This window comes from Epinephelus fuscoguttatus, linkage group LG8 (assembly GCF_011397635.1).
Source record: "Epinephelus fuscoguttatus linkage group LG8, E.fuscoguttatus.final_Chr_v1".
Taxonomy (NCBI): domain Eukaryota; kingdom Metazoa; phylum Chordata; class Actinopteri; order Perciformes; family Serranidae; genus Epinephelus; species Epinephelus fuscoguttatus.
This window is the reverse complement of record NC_064759.1, coordinates 19,640,835-19,659,925: the sequence shown is the minus strand read 5'-3', so window position 1 is coordinate 19,659,925 and position 19,091 is coordinate 19,640,835. Positions and strand designations below refer to the sequence as shown.

The window sequence follows — 19,091 nt, the reverse complement described above, 5'->3', positions numbered from 1 at the left end:
CCAGCCCCAGTCCTTTATCAAGACAACGGCCGTCATCCCCAGCCACGCCTAAGGGCAGAACTGCCTCCCCCAGCCCTGCTGCCTCCCCCAAACCTCCATCCACACGTGGAAGCCCGTCAACTCCTAAAGGTCGGCCCAAAAGAGCCAGGACCCCTGCCAGGATAGACCACCGCACCTCCTCCCCTGTTCCCCTTGAAAGAGTGAAGGAGCCGCGTAGGCCCACAACTCCCGAACAGAGAAAGAGTGAGTACAACAGAATGAAGTTATTATGGCTTGCTGTTCAAAATAAAGTTCAACTAGTATCTAATTTCTTGCACAGTGACGACAGTCATTATCAGACTTTCCCCTAGCAACAGTGATGTTAATTATATCTACTTTTTTTCCTAGAGCTTGAGTACAAAAGTTCAATCAGAGAGACAAAACAATTAAGATATTATTTCATATAGAATATGAGTGTACAGTTTAACAGATGATTTGTGGTGATTAAGATTTAACAGAAGTCTTTAGCACCTGGACACCAGAGGGAGATATTTTGTGATAGTGGGACATCTGAATGGCAGCAGGATAAATCCCCCCATGGAGTCCAGACACTGCTGGTGGTGGTGGCTGCTTACCCCAAAGGTGTATGAGGCTGATGAATCCGTAAAGACTAGGTGGTGATGGGGAGGTGGAGGGCAGAGGAGGAGGAGGAACTACGGCTGAGCAAGAACTATATTTAAAATAAGGAGCAGTAAGATGATAGGCTGACAGAGTTGTGTCGCTGTGCTATTGGGCAATTGTGAATCAGCTGATGATTCAATTGACCTACCCAGACAATGACGCCTAGAGACAGTTAGTGAGTATTAGTGATGGGAAGTCTGGCTCTTTTCAAAGATTTGGCTCTTTTGGCTCGGCTCCCTTAGAAGAGCCAGCTCTTATGGCTCCCAAATGGCGCTTCATGTAGTATCACTCGGAGCCTTCTATTTTAGCCTTATTCAGCAATTATGAATGGTTTGTGTGCTGGTAAGCAATTTTACATTCAGTGTTTTTATAAAAGCCTCATTTTTATGCATTTTTTTTTTTTCGTTACAAGAAAAATTCTACAGTGCCCGCTCTACTCCAGTTGCACGGACGGGTGGGCGGTTCTTACATGTCTGTGCAGGTTTGTTGTTGACCCTGTTCTGATGGATATTTTCATTTTACAAATTCTGCAATCAGCTTTGCAGTCTCCAATATCATTGACGTGCTTGCATTTAAATCCGGCTCCCCTTGTCTCTTCTGGCCTGTACCATTACACTCGCTGTCTTTGGTGCGTCTGCCCCCTTCCTTCTTTTACATCATGTTATGATCCTAGACTCGCATGTGATTGGCCGCATGGTGTGCCCATCAAAATAAAGTCCCGCCCCTGCCTGCATGGATTCTCAGCAAAGCCGAAGATTAGGCTCTTCCCGACAGGAGTAGGCTCTTTTCATTCGCTACAAAGAATCAGCACTTAGAGCTGGCTCATTCGCGAATGACACATCACTAGTCAGCATACATGCAAGGAGTGAGTGGCAGGCTGAGAAAGAAACTTACAGCCTGAGTATGAAGAGTATTGTCTTTTTGACTGAACTTTCACCAGAGCTTAATTTCATGATTGACCTCGGGACCTTAGTTTGACAAAAGAAATCATCCACTTACAGGATTCTTCCAGAGCTTTAACCACCTTTTATGGTCTTCATCAGTAGATAACACTGTTACATCCACACTAAAACACTTTCGTTTTGAAATGCACAACTATTGCTACATTTATGTCTAGCGTCCACACTACCCCGGCATTTTGGAACCCTTAAAACAGAGATCTTGGAAAACACAGCTGACCCCATTTTAGTTTGAGTTTTAGTCTGGAAGGGTGGAAACAGAGACTTTTGAAAACAATAATGCAGACACCTGTGTTTGCTTCCCATTTAGGTCTTCATTCATGATGTGTCAAACAAAAACATTACAGCTAGGCCCGCATACTTTTGTGATTTCATCCTTCTTGTGCGGGTAATGTTATTGCCTTCCCATTGCTATGGCTTCCTCCAGTGATGGGTGATGCTCCTGTTACAGCTGATATGTCACCATATTGCCTGGTAACAACTACCAGTCGGTTTTCTGCTGCCTTGACCACCTTATGCTCATGTGATACTTTTGGTAACTGTTCCAACCAAAGAAATCACCATCGAGTAGTCTCTGCTTCCTGTTTATACTGGCATGCCAAGCGTACATGAATGGTCATGTTATTTGTGGTTTCAGGCATGTGAGTATGGATAGAGATTATTTTTGAGATGGGGCTGAAACATATTAGTGTGGATGTGGCCAGAGTTTGCCCAGTTGACATCATGTGAACCAAGAATGGAACTTCAGTCGACCATCTGTTATCAAGTTATCGAAGTTTCATGATGAGGTCATAATGAGCACTGCAAAAACTCCATCTGTAGATAAAGACCATAAAACGTGGCTGAAAGCGAATAAAGATTATTATTAATATTATTGTAGAACAGTATACTGCACAATAATCAGCATTTTGTTGCAACTTAATATCTCCACACTGATAGATTGTCCTATTTTAACAGTCTAATGATACAGTATATCTGGATTTGGGATAGCTTCCCTGCATGGCTGAGTCATACTGTATTTTATGTTATTTCTTCTAATGTACCCAAAGAGCTCCTCACTGTCTGGCTTGGTCTTTTCCTGTGACTGGTTAGAAGAATGTATCTAATGGAAAAAGTGAAAAAGCCTCTGGAAACTCTGCATTTCTTTCAAGAAGCAATAGGCAAAGATTATCATCAGACTTAATTAGTCATGAAAACAAAGGGAATGTACTGAGTGAGCCACACACAGCAGTAAGATGCTGCACTAATCAGCCTTAATTATGTAATTACCAAGTTCTTAGGCTGAAGCTATGGCTGTTTACAATTTCCATTTGCCAGGGGACAGAATGTTTTCACAGTGCATATGCGGACTGAGGTTGAATGCGTTATTAATAATGGAGAATAATAAATGACCTATAGGTTCTCCTTTGACAAAGCACCACTTCAAAAGTCATTACTTGTGGGGAAGCATGAAAAATCACTTCAAAGGTTTTTGTTAAGTTGCACAGCATGATGTCTTAGTGTCTCTTCTGTAACACTAGTTTCCTCTCTTTTAGGTTCCCCTGTGGTTCCTGCCATCGTAGTAGCCTCGGCCGCTGCCTCACCACACGCGTCGAGCACGCCAGTTAGAACCACTGCAGCTTCCCCTTCACCTGAGCCGGCCCATCCAGCTCCTCCTGCCCCTGCGTCCTCACCTGCACCGTCTCCATCAGCCAAGCCCATGGCAGGCACCAACGACCCAGAGGAGGCGGCTCGTATCCTGGCAGAGAAACGGCGACAGGCCCGAGAGCAGAGGGAGAGGGAGGAGCAGGAGCGCCGCGAGCAGGAGGAGAAGGAGAGGTCAGAGGGTTTTTTTAATATGCCTCAAAACTGGAGATGGTCGGCACAGTGTTGACTTTGCATAGTCAAACATCTGTCAAGTTCTTTCACTGTGAGAGAAAAAAAAAAGGAATTTAAACACGTCTGTGTCCATGCTGAATGACAGTAATTCCCAAGCTGTGTTCCCACTCAAGGGCTTGGTCCTTTAATTACCCATTATTTTCTTTTTTCCCAGTCAGACATCTCAAGAGGTCATATAAGGTAGTGGAGGAGCCATAATTAAAATGCACATTTGCAATGTCACCCTCTGACATGTATATGACGTTTGAACTTATGTGAAAGTATACTTTATTCTGAAAGTGTGTTTGTTGGTGTAGACTACGCCGCTGTAGTTGTTTTTATCATGCAGAACAAACCTCACTGAGGACATGCAGCTATTTCCCATTTATAATGAAAAAGACATCAGCAAAACTAAACAGGAAGGCTCCATGTACTATCAAAGCACATGTATGTCCAAATGAGACCTCACTCAACACTGGCCATGATGTGTGGAGGCATTAAGAATTGGATAGCCTGTTGGGTGATCCTAACCACAACAAGTCACTATTTACAGCTTGATGTGATCTTGTGTTGGCACACATACTTCCATTTGTTTCCATCTCCTTAAATAGTTTTGGTTTCCTGCTACTCGTGCTTTAATGTGAACTCAGCAGAGATGGTGTAAACTAAAGAGGAAATGTCCCGTCAATGGAATCATTTACATTTTAAATTGTTTACTGCGTTCAAAGCGTTTGACACGTGATTGAGTGGAAATACTTACCCTCGGCTGTATGTTCATACGTCTTTAGGATCCTGAGAGAGGAGCGAATAGCAAGGGAGGCAGAGGAGAGGCGAATTAGGGAGGAGGAGGCACGTGCCATGGCCGAGGAGCAGCAGAGGAGGGACGAGGAGCAGCGCCTGCAGGAGGAGAAGGAGGCTCTGGAGAGAGCCAAAGCTGAGCAGGAGGAGAACTTGCGCCTACAAAAACAGGTATAATGACTGTTAACACTCAGCACGCAGACAAAGGAAAGCTGTTAGTAAGGTTGGTTGTTTAAGGATTATTATATGAATAAATCACCCAGTGTTATGTTGAATTCAGGAAGAAAAAATAGCTTTTCTCACATGCCTTTGCTGAACGATTGATGATGTAGTTTTGCTGTTTTAATATGCCGTGATCAAGAATTTACTTTAATCTTTTCTTAATTCTTCAGTCAACGTGGAGGCATGCAAGAACAAAAAAAGTTTCCTCCCTGAATTCATGGTAACATGGGCTGAGTAACTGATAGATCAATGCTCATTTGGGGGTTGAAATATTCCTTTAATGTGGTGCAGTGGAGATGTCTGGTTAGTCAGATAGGGGTGAAAGGATCTTGCAAGTGCTTAAAGCCCATAGCAGGGAGGACCTTTAAGCACCGCTGTGGCAGTTATTACTGCCTTTCAAATAAGGTCAAGACACACATGTATGCACTCGTCACATCATTCCCAGGCACTTTGCCCGTTACACCACAAACTTTTACGCTCTCCTGTCTTTGGCAACAAACTCTGTGGTGTTTTTCAGAGTCACTTGTTTACTGTCTCTGCTCAGCTGCTCACCTCACACTGAACTTCGATGATAACAGGTTGGTCAGGAAGCACAGTCCTACTATTTTCAACGTCAGTGGGATGTTGTTGTGCTTTAGAGGCAAATATTGATCCAAACTGGTGAGGCAGTAGCTACAATGAATGTGCCCTTTTCACTTTTCAGTTTGTCAAATAACCATTAAAGGCAATATTGACTCTTCCTGTGTTTGCTGATGTTGCCGGGAAGAAGTAGAGGGGAATGACGCTTGGTTAGTAGAAACAGGAAATGTGGCTTTTCATTACAATATTTGTTTCTCCTGTAGGCCTGTAACATGATCAGCTCTGGCACTGTCTTATCTCTGGAAGTGGTATCCAGCACTTACGCTTTGCCACCCCCTTGTGGTCCTCTACAGAAAGTGGCTTTTGTGGTTAAACTTGATCAAATATAATTATGCAAAGGCTTAAGCATTGTATTTCACTTTGAATGGTCCTCACGAGGCTGTAAATGTTAGAAATAGATCTTTTTGGCTCAAAGGTACAGGAAAATATCCCTTTTGTGGTTGTAAACAATAATTGCAGGGAGAAACCACACCCTTGTTATGTAAAAGGCATGTTATTTTGGCTGGGGTTTTTTTCCCCCCTTCTGCCGGCATTAAGATTGTGGTTGGATTCTCGCCTGTGTGTGTTTCAGAAAGAAGAGGCTGAGGCGAAAGCTCGGGAGGAGGCGGAGAAGCAGCGTCTGGAGAGGGAGAAACACTTCCAGAAGGAGGAGCAGGAGAGGCTGGAGAGGAAAAGGGTAGGGCACCGCATCTGTCCTCCCATCATTGTTCTTTCAGCCAGGTTTCTAAGTCACCCGTTTCAAAACGGAAAAGCGCATTTTTAGAATATTGAAAGTAGAAATTAAATCCTCTTTTTTTTTTTTTCAAAAATACTTTCTTAGATTTTGTAAGGAAAAAACTGCTTTAAAATCCTCCAAACTGATTGCCTGATTTTAAAAGTCCCAGCTCTGCTCTCACTGCATGAGTAACAGTAACACAAAATTAATACTGTAGACAGTTTCCAATGAGCTCCCCTCCCCCAGTGGAGGTATCATATTCTGGGGTATGGTCACTCTGTGGTCTGTCTTTTGACATGACAAAAGCAGGCTTGGAAGTTGAGTCCATGAAACCAAGATGGATGATGTTTTTGGCTTATCCTGGATGGGTTGTCTGCATGCCATGATTTAATAGGGCTTAGACTGTGTGTCGAGCATGAAGCTATATATAAACACTAATAATGGAGACCTCCCCGTGCCAGTTATCTGTGTGTGGGTTTGTGCATATCTTTGCATGTGTGCTGATTGTGTGTGTGTGTGTGTGTGTGTGTGTGTGTGTGCAGTATGACCATGGCTATCTACTCAAGTATGCCACCCACACCTCCAGTAAGCCCACGCTTCTATATGCAAGCTAAGCCTTTCTTTCCCTCTCCTCATCTTCTGTCCATGTGAGAAAGGCTCTTATCGAGGCGTGCCAGGTCTGGCTCAGCCAACCCAAGCTTGGCTCCGTGCTGGAATTAGTCCGCAAGAACAGCATGTCCTCTGCCCTAGAGACTCGCTGCATATTAACACTGTACAACACACTGTTGGTGACTGACGTCTATCAAAACTAAGTGGCCTACTCTTGTTATCACCTCAACAAAGGGTAGTTTGTGATCAGCAAGCATGTGTGGATTTAAGTATCCATAAAGTATCCAGCTTGTTAGACAAAGAAGAATCTTTTGTCCTGAGGCACAAGTTTTGCAGTCAGGCCAGATGCCAAAGCCCCAAGTGTGTGAGCTGTCCATGAATAATCCTGGCTCTTAAAAATGCTTCACTTTTATGAGTGGCAGCTGCAGTTCTGGTCTTAGTGTCCCAGGCTAGCTGTGTCCTCAGATGAAGGTCGCATCTTGCATTAAACCTTTGCTGTCTGTGCATACAAATTAACCACAAAGAGTGGTTTGTTCTTCAGCACGGTATAGACTTATCCTGTTTCCTCCACCCTACTGTTCACTGTTCCACCATCCTACGCTGTCGTTCCAGCTGAATACACAAGTGCTGCTTCATCATTATTAACACAGCTCTCCACCTGGAGACATAAGAGCCTCAGTTTGACTTCATGACTGCACTCACTTCAGGCATAATAGCCTTAGATATAAGACACAGGGAAAGCTTTTTCTGTGGTGAAGAGAAGCAATGAACAGCGAAATATGAAACCTATGTTTCTAGCAAACAGTCTGTCAAGGTGTGTGGGCTCAGTCTAGCCCATTAAACCTAACCCAGTTTTAACAACCTGAAATCTTCATTTCATAACTTTGAAAACACGTCTGCCCTTATTTCTTGCACAAAATACAAAGGAAATCTAAGAACAGGTTCTCTTATGGGTATTTGTCTCTGTGGCATTTTTCTTGGTCTTATTCCTTTTTTCTTTCCTCAGCGTCTGGATGAGATCATGAAGAGGACACGAAAGACAGATGGCGGTGACAAGGTACATTTGCTGTTCTGTTTTAACCAAAACAGCACTGACTTTCCAGTAAAAAGGGTACTGAAACTATTTCCCATCTTCACAGAAAGAGACAAAGTCCTCCCCTCCCACAAATGTCAATGACAAAGAGGCAGAGAGCAGCAAAGGTAAGCAGAACATCCTCAAGTAAGGGAGGAAAATCATTACCCACTGCAAGCCTTTAATCTGCAGGAATCATTTAGGGTAACTGTCTTTACTCATCTTCCATTAATGTGTTATCTGTGAGGGGATTTAAAACTAAGTGGATGATTTGTGGCCAGAATCCACTTAGAAGTGGATTTCTAATCAGCAAACCCACATTAGCAGTCAATGTTAGAGGGTGTTTGACTCACATTATTGCAGATGAACTCATTTTACTCATCCCACCTTTAGGCTGATATTTGATGACACATAATCCCACATCTTTCCTCTTCATCTTTTACTTCCATATGTTTGCATCAACAAATTCACAGGTATTTGTTGCACTCCTGTCCTCATTTCCCATGTGAGTCATCTTCAAATCAGAGCAGTCTGTATAAAAGGGTTACTAGATTATATCTCAGTCTCATATCCTGCACAGCTGCAGTTTGAGTTCTTCTTCTCTGTACAATAGGACCCATGTGTGCTTGCTTGTTGTCCAAGCCGTGGGACTGAGGGAGTTAGAGAGGAAGAGTGGGCTCATGGCAACAGCCTGCAGCAGTTATCAGACAGTTACTTTTAAAACAAGTAATAATATAAGGACACATGTGATGCTGCAAAGGCCTTAACCATATCCACCCATGTCTTGCAAGTTGTAGACACAACTTCTAATTATGGAAAAAGTCTTAACCCAACTTTGTTAAAAAGCATGCAACTTGCACACCCTCCTCGTCTAAGCTTCCACGTCACACACAGTGAATGAGTAAGATGAAGGGGATCAATGTGGTCTGGGAGATTTGCTGTTTGTAGCAAAGCTCCCCAACTTCCCCAATGCAGGAAGACATTAGCCAGCCACTGATGTGGTCGGAGGCCTGGCAGGCGTACTTCCATTCTAGTCAGGGGTGTGGAAATCTGTCTGAACCACAGCCATGTCCTCAGTAGAGCTGAGTCAAGGGGGATCTGGCTACACAGGAAGGATGCCCTAAGAAAATTTGGCATCTCTTTCCTGCCTATTAAAGTTAGCTTGACACAGTTTAAGGATGATTATTAATGGTGTTTGTCACCATGTGGTTGATGATGATGCAGCGTAGGGTTGAATGCTGAGTGTGTGATCATGCCGGTGTGGATAGTTTACACTGGATAAATGGCTGCTTTACTTTGTTTCCTCCAGCATCTGCTGAGTATCAGCCAAAGACAGAAGTCAGCCTGCTCAACAACAAGACAGAGAATGGACAGACAGATGTCAAAGAAAGGTAAAACTACACTGCTCCTTTCTTTCTAAGAGTTTCTTTGTGCTCATGTTGATGCAAGACCACCATGAACAGTATAAAAGTCGTGTGCCAGAAAAATCACCAGTCAAGTCTGCAGGACGTTTGTAATATTGTAAACTTCAACAGAAAACACAAGGAGCCACACGATTCAGGCCAACAGTAAACAATCGTAACACTGGGAGAGATTCGGTTTCTTGAAATGTTTACTCTTTGTACTCGAATACGCTTCTTGGGGTAGATTTTTAAAAGACTCCCGTAATTGGACGGTGGTGGAATGACTCACTTGTTGTATGACTCACTCCGACCCATCGTAACTAAAGCCATACTCTGCTTTGTCTCTCCTCTCTCCCGCAGCCCCTCAGTCCAAGTGGTCAACGGGGTCCAGCCTATGAGACACGAGAATGGTCTGTCCGCTAAAGAAGACACTGCCCACTTTGGAGATATCATCCATCTCGCTAATCACGGCAACACGACCAACGGAGCACGGGAAAAGTCTGAGACCAGCATGGCTACCGAGCCCATCCTCACGTTTCAAAGTGAGGAGCCATTCATGAAAAAGGCCGGCCCCATGAAGCCACAGCATGTTGCAGGTACAGAGAGGCCACAATACAAACCAAACTTGATATCAAACACTTTAGATCTAAGTCAGCTGAAAATTAACAATAAAAACTTGAAGAGAGTAGAAGAAAGGAAGAATAAAAACTATGAAAAATAATCATACCAACTTAAGTCTGAGATGTTCAACTGGTGGTTACCCTTTGTAATGATTTCTGGCCAGAGTCCACTCACATGTCTGCACATTAAATATGAAGCTATAGCCAGAACATGATTAGCCTAGCTTAGCATAAAGACTGGAAGCAAGGGAAAACAGCTAGACTACTACCATGTATAAAGCCCAAGTAAAAACCTTATTTTTTCTTTGTTTAATCCTTATAGAAATGGAAGTGTGCAAATGACAAGTTGTGGGTTTACAGAAAGTTACGTGCCACTGGAACTATTTCTTGCATGACTTCCAGAAGTCACTGCACTTGGAAAGAAATAGCACTGGCACGCAACTTACTTTACTTTGTTTTAACAGTTCAAACAAATGAGCCTCTGGGTAAAGCCTAAGCTAAGCGGCCACTGACGGTAGCTTTATAAATCAGAGCGGTATCAATTTTCTTATCTTACCATCAGCGTTCAGGCAAAACTTCTGGGGGAAAAAAAGGAGAACTTGAAAAAAAGGCTGTCAGTCATGTTCTTGGTTGAATCGTAATGGCCTAGTGTCACGTTTCTATAGATGTCTCCTTGAAATTTTGGTGCTAACATACATCAATAATGCTAAAGGGGTTTTGTGGCCCAATATGAAGCTGCTTACTCACAGGGGCTACCAGAGGGGGAGACTAGAGGGTGGCCGACATATCTCTGCAGCAATGCTGTCCCACCACCAGCGTTATTAGCCGTTAGTAGCGGTCAGAGGCTCTGTGCACAAGTACAGTGATGCACATCCGGTTTCATCAGGGGTTGGCATATTAGTTTCCGCTTTCCTTCCTGTCTCGGTCAGAGACGCTCAACACAAACAACAATAAACGCTGCATGTAAACCAAAAAAAGTACGTGTGCGAGTATTACAAGTTTCTGAGAACTGCAGGTGGCTCTAATGATCATTGCTGTGTGCCACTTTGCTCAACTTTGGGTGAATACAACAGCTGCCACCGCTTTGTGGCTCTGATGTGAACGAGTAACACTGCTAGCTAGCTCCCACCCGACCCAGGTGGTACACAGTGCTGAGCAGCCAAAGCTAACATTAGCTAACCAGTGGAGACCGAAGTGAGGGCAATGGGCACTATGTTAGGGCAGCTAGCTGGCTGGCTGTCAGCAAAGCTAAAAGAAAAAAAAATGAAAAGCAAAACATTTAAATTCACCACCTCTTAATGGATTGAAAGGCAGCTTTAAAGCTCTGAGTCAGTGTGGAACCAGGACAAAAGAAATGGCTTTTTGTATTTCACATCATTTTGTGGCTTTTCTTAAAAATGAATCTGTTAGTCACTAGTCAATGTGTCTCAGGCTCTCAAAGGAGAAATGAACTGAACTGACATCTCAAGTATAAACAGATGCCCATTAGCATTGTGGTTACTCTACAGGATGTGAATTTGCAAATCCTAAAATAGCGAAGAAATATCCCGCCTTACTCTGCCTTGATTGACTTACCCTGACATTCTTACCCTAACACTAACCCGTCCCACTCTTCTTGCTTAAACCTAACCAATCCAACCAATGAAGGCAAATACCAGCCAATCATAGGGAGCAAAGAGCGGTCATTCCTTCGCTATCCTAGGATTCGCATATTTGCGTACAGGATGGCGTTCAGGCACACACGTGCGGGCACAAAGAACAGCGTTCACAAACAGTGTTTATAAACAATAGGAGAAAGCCCTCAACAGGCGCAGGCACATGAAGAGGCATTCACAAATGCAACAGTGTTTTATAAAAGCCAGCTGGCGATATAAAACTTTATTAAAACATCAAACAGCAGGGGAAAGGAGACAAATAATGACATCACCAGCTTTCTTTATAATATACCCTTGTCTCTTGTTATTAATTAAAAGTCTACCTTAAAGTCTAGATGAACTACAGGAACATTAAAGGTGTGTTAACTGAGCTGTGAATACTGTGCTTTTGGGAGTCTCAAAGGAAATGAAGCCATGACTTTTTGAGAGTTGGTGTAGTTCAGAGGGGGTTTAACTGTGGCTGTAGTCCAGGGTTTGAAAAAACATAACAAGGCTTTACTGATCCACAGACAAGAATTCACAAAAACATAAAACAGAGATCCCCACAAAGATCCAACCACAGGCGGTATCATCAGTGTCATTACACAAACAACCATACATTGAATGAAAAGATCTGGTTAAGACAAGAGCACCAATGTACTCATTCAATTTGTTTTCTTGTCTGTCCCTAATAAAAGGAGCATCAGACAGAGCCGTGGTTCATTTGCAATACGTTTGTGTGCTTATTTGCACACATGAGCTTGGCCATGTTCACATTACCCAAAAAAGACTGCGGTACAGAAGGCACTAAAGTTAGTTCTGTTGTTCTTGGCACAAGGCAACCATGAACCTGAACTTGCACTTGGTCTAATGTGCAGGTCATCTCCCCGGTGAGAGCGAGCACCCCCTGGGGAGAGCATGGTGTGGCACGGAGACTCTATTTACACCCGCAAAGGGGTGGAGATGAGATATGGAAGAAATAGTGCAGGGAAGGGTGAGGAGAAGCGGGGTATCTTTATACTGATGACAGCTTTTATTCAGTGGCCCCACTGACATGGGCCCGCACCCAGTGAGGAATTCCTAGAATAGCCAAGGCGATGAGGAGACCCTCTCCACAAGTGCTTCACTGCTCGGGGTTAGAAACAGGACCCCGAGGCAATTAAGCAGCATATCACTCTTCACTCAAACCCCCTCCCAGCGGCAACGTCAGCAGCACCCTACTCCCCTCCTCACCCTGCTCTCGCCTTTCTGCGAGACCTTAACCTTCACCTGTTAGCCTGACGACAAACCAACACTCATAAATACTACGTAAAGCAAACAGAGGATGTTTATCTGTGTTAGCCTTCTGATGTCTGTCCCGAAATCACATTTAAACCGATTCTTAACTTCCTTTATCTCACTGCAACTGCCTTTATCCGCGTCATATAAAGAGCGAGCATTCTCTCTTCTTATTTTCACTCTTGTAAATCTTGACACTTGAGCCGCCTTTGACCTGGTGGGACTTTTATGATGAGGGCTTATTGATATGCGAGACTTATTGAATGTAATTTCATCGGTCGTCAATTTATTTCGTGGCATCCTTCCAGGGTTATTTGAATGTTCCTACTTGCTGAGTGTTTGGCGTGTCTCAGCCTCACATGTGCTGTTGTCAGTCAGATAATTTAGGGTTATATCGACTGCAAACTTGCTTCACATGTTGGCTGCATTCGACGATAAAACAACTTTCACTTGAGGCCTGTCCATTACCCCCATGTAAACAAGACAGTAAATGTTAACGGGGTCATGCCTTCTGCAACATGCTCAGCATCCTTTTCCATTTAGTATTGTCACCCGGTCAGAGGTTTACAGACCATATCATTACTCAAATCAAAGAGGGTGACTCTGTTTTGTCTGTGCGCATGTGTTTATTAACCCCCGACGGCTGCTGACCTTTAACCCTTTGCTCTCTGCCTCCATCACAGAGGTCCTGTGACATGTCCCAGTGTTGAAGTGCTCGTCGCCTTGGGCCACTGACCTTTTCCTAGCCCTGCCAACGCTCGCACGGGGAGCCCTGTGACCTGTGCCAACCTTTCTCCAAGCCCCCGAAAGCAAACATACGTCTCTCTGAAGATGAAGTGGGCAATAGAAGATGACAGCCAATCATCAGGACACAAAAGCAAAAGACAAAAGAGGATGAAAGGTGTTGCCTCATGCGACACGGGTGCATCAGTGTTAACATCTGTGAAAGATCTTTGTGGCACCGATTCCATGCACCTTACTACTCGACAGTATCATCCTTTGTACATTACAGTACAGCTGAGTAATTGTTTTCTTTGTTCTTTAGTTATTTAACTGAAAGAGAAATATAAAAGACTGGGTACATTTTTGTGAATAATGTAAATTAACTGTGTGTGACAGACAAAGGAGGGACAGGTCTGTGGATTAAAGTTGTATGAAAGGGAGTCTGTCTATGCTACTCTGCTCAGAGTAGACACCTCTGAGTGAAACCCAGGTATTATACATCCTGGTCTGTATAAAGCCACCTGTAACAGTTTTTGTAAAGTTAAACTGAGAAATGTGGAAAGAGATTTGACATGCAAGTTCACACCCAACAGCTTCTTACTGTGTGTAAACAAACACACCATCTGTTCGAACCTCAGCCATGATTGATTGTACGCAGAACTGGATGTAAAAAATGAGTGTGCAACCTTCATGATTAAGTAACCAGAAGTCATTCAAGGTCAAATCCCCATCAGAGGGATTTACTCCACTATTAAACAGTTAAAGCTGTTTTTTTTTTGTTTTTTTTTTTCCCTCTCATGCGTCATGCGCATGACAACATTTTCTCTCATTTGCATTGAGATGCTATGGACTCATATGTATTTGAAATGCTGGTGCGTGTCTATGCTATAATTATTTTGATGTGCGTTACAAGGTCAGTGGGAGCATCTGAAGTCTTATTAAAAACAAGCTGTCCAGTCTGCGGTCTCCTCTTCTATTTGTCTTGTGCATTTGATGAATTCAGGGATTATTTGTGGGAAGAGAGAAACTGATACAGATGTTCTGAATTCAGAGTTGAAGCTCAATGTTAAACACTCTCAGGTTCATTCATCTAAAACAGACTCAGGAATTGATCATCATTTGTTATTAATTTGACAGTGTGGGAATGCTTTGCACTGTACTTTGACTTGTTTACTCCTGAGGCTCAGTAATATTGTGACTTTGAGGGGAAATACTTACTCCCCCTGAAAGTCGCAAAAGACGGCGTGCATGCTAACCACAGGAAAACAGATTCGGAGATGGTAACCAGAGGGCCTTACAGTTGATGTACAAGGCATGTGAGTTGGCTCAGCTGTCCATTTCAGTTTGGGTCTCCTTTTACAAAATCCCTACAGGGGGTGCATGCCACGCTATCTGCTGCCGCCTTTCGCTATATTGGTAGCCAGCAGGAAGCCTGGTACACTGTTTCAAGCCGACTACTTCTTTACGAACACGATTTATGTCATGACACACTGATCATCATGTAGAACTTATGCACTTTAAATGACTTATAGCCTCTTGTGAAATGTAACAGTAGTGGAGCCGAGTAGGGAGAGGCACCACAGTTTGTTAACTTGAACCTGTGATGCACACAGAGCCTCTTAACTCCCTCTGGGCGACATTAGATTTGATCACCATGCAGTGGAAAGCTCTGAGCAATGCATGCAAACTCCATTATAACTAGCTACCTTTTAGAGGGAAATGCATTCATCAAAATGAAACAGAAACCTAAAGACGGAAAGCATGGAAAAGGCTAAGATTCATCAGTGAGGAGACCCAACATGCGTGTGAGGAAGATTTAAAGTAAGTGAGGACTGTGTTTTTAAAGCTATTAACATGATGAAACATGGCAGTTTTCATTGGAAACTTTTATTCTTACAATGCTATTCCTACAAAGTATCCATCGATCAGCCAAATGCAAGGAAAAGCGTTTGCTGATGCACCAAATTTTACTGCTCTGAATGCTCGTCTGTTCTTTGACGTGAAATAATGAGGCACCATTATGACCAGAAGATTTACAAAGACATCACCTCTTAGCTCACAGTTTGACTCTGCTACGGCCAGTTGGCTTCTCAAGCTTCCTTGAGAAAGATGTAAACCCCTGCTGACACATAAGTGCAAGTTTTGACAACATGATCTCACTGGTTCAGTGCTTTGCTACTGCAGTTGTCCACATGCTGTTAAAAGCTGTATTCATCAACCCCACCAGAGGGTGCAGCACTGCAGTGTGGAGGTGGAGACAACCTATTACATTTCTCTGGATTCATGCCTGCTCTTTTAAATGTGATACAAGATGGCAATTGCTCACATGCAAATGCAAATGTCTACAAAAAAACTGTAGATTTATTCAAAATGTATTATCTCTCTGTAGATTTGGATGCAGCTGATGTGCTAGTGAAGCCCTGGTAATGTGTAGTGCTTTTCAGAGGGGACTTGAGGATTAGTGGGCACTATTTTTAGGGAGGTGTCAGCGAGGCAGTGCACAGTTACAGGCGGAGTCGTGCCAAGTCTCTAAAGAAATTCCCACGGAATGAGGACTGCAAAGAAAAGATGTATTTGTGGATGGGTAGAGTGATACACTAATGGTCAATGGATAAAGGTGCTTTCTGCCAGTCAGACTAGCTGGAATGGCTGGGCCCCCCTCTCCTTTGTTCATGCCACTTTGATTGATGGGTGCATTATCTCCACAGAATGCAAGTACACTGATCAGCGCATGTGAGCTGTCACAATCTATCTCTCTATTCTTACTCTCCTCCATAAGGATGAATAACGTAAGGGTTGTGAAAAAAAAAGAAAGAAGAGCTAACCACATCCTGTCATGTGTGAGGACTTTATGGGCCTGTTGTCAGACCTCTGTGTTTATGTTCTGAATGTAATGCGTATGCAGCCTGGCTACTTATGGACACGAGCTCGCTGTTGTTTCAGACGTAAATCTCTGAACCTGAAGACTGTGAGGAATCTTGCAAATGTTTCAGAATGGCAAGTGCGCCTGCTCCGCCTTGATTTTAAAATATAGGGGTCAGTGCTGGGTTACACCTCGAAGTACCACTTCAGATACGACCACCACTGCTAGTTATGCATACACCATAACCATCAAAAGCCCATGGCCCAAACTCTGTTCAGTGTTTATGCTCACGCCCCCTCCCCATCTCACACTGACCTGTCTTGATCTGCTCAGCAACAGGCTCTCTGCACACAGCTGTTCTCAAATGGCAGTGCATTAATGACAGGCCAAAGAACGGCCAGCACTCACAGCAAGGCTGTTTCCTGATCCCCCTCGGAGCTTTCAGAGCAGAGCAACCTCTCAGCTATTCCAACGGGAGATGGCAAGATTTAAGAGCAGCCCCCCTCGCATCAGACAGAGCTTTGATACCACAGAACTGCCCTCAGGTTGCACAGACATCCCAAGGCCTCACATCCTATCAGGGTGGTCACTGGGGACAAAAAGCAGCTGACTATAAACAGGCAGCTGTTGGATCATTGTCAAGACCAGTCAGGGATGGACACTGCCTGATGAAGTCCTTTCTGACTGTGCGATGTTCCACAAAACCTTAAGTATTTAATAAGACTGACCTCAGAGGTGCACTCTGCATTCACAATATTGTGAGCTGAAGGCATAAGATGTTTCTCCCTTGCTACATGTGAGGAAAAGCATGCTCAGAGAAAGTGGCAATCATTTATTGGACAAGTAGGCGTTTACTTTATGGGTGCATCTGCTTGGTGGTTATTGGTATTGAGATTCCTTTGTTAACAGCTTAGGCAAAATGTAGACCTGAAAACCTGTATTGCTAAATAATGTTGGAACCCCACCACAAAAACTACCTGAACACACAAACCAGTCAAACCAGTCAGAGTATGGTAAGCAAAAAAAGAAAAAGAAAAGCCACAGTATAGCATGATAAAAAAAAAAGACATAGTATAGTATGCCAAAAAAGCCATAGTATAATATGCCAAAAAAAGTCATAATATAGCATGATAAAAAAAAGTCATAGTACAGTATGCCAAAAAATGACATAGTATAGCATGATAAAAAAGTCATAGTATTGTATGCCAAAAATGTCATAGTATAGTATGCCAAAAAAATGACATAGTATAGCATGACAAAAAAGTCATAGCATAGTATGCCAAAAAACATGTCATAGTATAGTATGATAAAAAAGTATGTCATAGTATAGTATGCCAAAAAAGGTCATAGTATAACATGATTAAAAAAAATGTCATAGTATATTATGCCAAAAAAAGTCATAGCATAGCATGATAAAAATGTCATAGAATAGCATGATAAAAAAATATCATAGTATAGTATGCCAAAAAAATGTCATAGTATAGCATGATAAAAAATGTCATAGTATAGCATGATAAAAATGTCATAGTATGCCAAAAAAATGTCATAGTATAACATGATAAAAATTGTCATAGTATATTATGCCAAAAAGTCATAGTATAGCACGATAAAAAAATTGTCATAGTGTAGTATGCCAAAAAAAGTCATAGTATAGCATGATAAAAATGTCATAGTATGCCAAAAAAAATGTCACAGTATAGCATGATAAAAAAAGTCATAGTATAGTATGATAAGAAAATGTCATACTATAGTATGCCAAAAAAGTCATAGTATAATATGCCAAAAAAATGTCATAGTATATTATGCCAAAAAGTCATAGTATAGCATGACAAAAAAAAATGTCATAGTATAGCATGATAATAAAGTCATAGTATAGTATGCCAAAAAATGTCGTAGTATAGCATGATAAAAATGTCATAGTATAGCATGATAAAAATGTCATAGTATAGTATGCCATAAAACATGTCATAGTATATAGCATGATAAAACATGTCATAGTATAGCATAATAAAAAAGTCATAGTATAGTATGCCAAAAAACATGTCATAGTATATAGCGTGATAAAAAATGTCATAGTATAGCATGATAAAAATGTCATAGAATAGTATGCCAAAAAAAATCATAGTATAGCATGATAAAAAAAAGTCATAGTATAGTATGCCAAAAAAAAGTCATAGTATAGCATGATAAAAATGTCATAGTTTATTATGCCAAAAAAGTATGACAAAGCATGACAAAAAAAAAGTCATAGTATAGTATGATAAAAATTATCATAGTATAGCATGCCAAAAAAATGTCATAGTATAGCATGATAAAAAAAGTCATCGTATAGTATGATAAAAATGTCATAGTATAGTATGATAAAAATGTCATAGTATAGCATGACAAAAAAAAGTCATAGTATAGTATGATAAAAATGTCATAGTATAGCATGATAAAAATGTCATAGTATAGTATGATAAAAATGTCATAGTATAGCATGATAAAAAAAAGTCATCGTATAGTATGATAAAAATGTCATAGTATAGTATGATAAAAATGTCATAGTATAGCATGACAAAAAAATGTCATAGTATAGTATGATAAAAATGTCATAGTATAGTATGATAAAAATGTCATAGTATAGCATGACAAAAAAATGTCATAGTATAGTATGATAAAAATGTCATAGTATAGCATGATAAAAATTGTCATAGTATAGCATGACAAATAAATGTCATAGTATAGCATGATACAAATGCCATAGTATAGCATGATAAAAAAAGTCATCGTATAGTATGCCAAAAAACATGTCATAGCATAGCATGATAAAAAATGTCATAGTATAGTATGCCATCAAAATGTCATTAAAAATGTCATACAATACCATGCCTAAAAAATGTCATAGTATAGCATGATTAAAAATGTCATAGAACAGTATGCCAAAAAAAGTCACAGTATAACATGTCAAAAAAAAGTCACAGTAAAGTCTGCCAAGAAATGTCAAAGTATAGTATGTCAAAAAAAAAGTCATAGTATAGTATGCCAAAACATGTCATA

The 19,091-nt window shown here is 41.7% G+C and overlaps 1 protein-coding gene across 6 annotated transcripts in view; it reads left to right on the top strand.

The window, feature by feature from the left end:
* Positions 1-14,148, top strand: part of map7d1a (MAP7 domain containing 1a) — a 53,449-nt gene extending 39,301 nt beyond the window's left edge. For all 6 annotated transcript variants that reach the window (XM_049583013.1, XM_049583009.1, XM_049583014.1 and 3 more), the window contains 9 exons: positions 5-243; positions 3,155-3,437; positions 4,265-4,445; positions 5,707-5,811; positions 7,466-7,516; positions 7,599-7,659; positions 8,841-8,922; positions 9,295-9,530; positions 13,150-14,148. In XM_049583013.1, coding sequence (XP_049438970.1) covers positions 5-243; positions 3,155-3,437; positions 4,265-4,445; positions 5,707-5,811; positions 7,466-7,516; positions 7,599-7,659; positions 8,841-8,922; positions 9,295-9,530; positions 13,150-13,160 — 1,249 coding nt within the window. In that variant the 3' untranslated portion in view covers positions 13,161-14,148. The remainder of the gene's footprint in view (positions 1-4; positions 244-3,154; positions 3,438-4,264; positions 4,446-5,706; positions 5,812-7,465; positions 7,517-7,598; positions 7,660-8,840; positions 8,923-9,294; positions 9,531-13,149) is intronic.
* Positions 14,149-19,091: the final 4,943 nt, after the last annotated feature.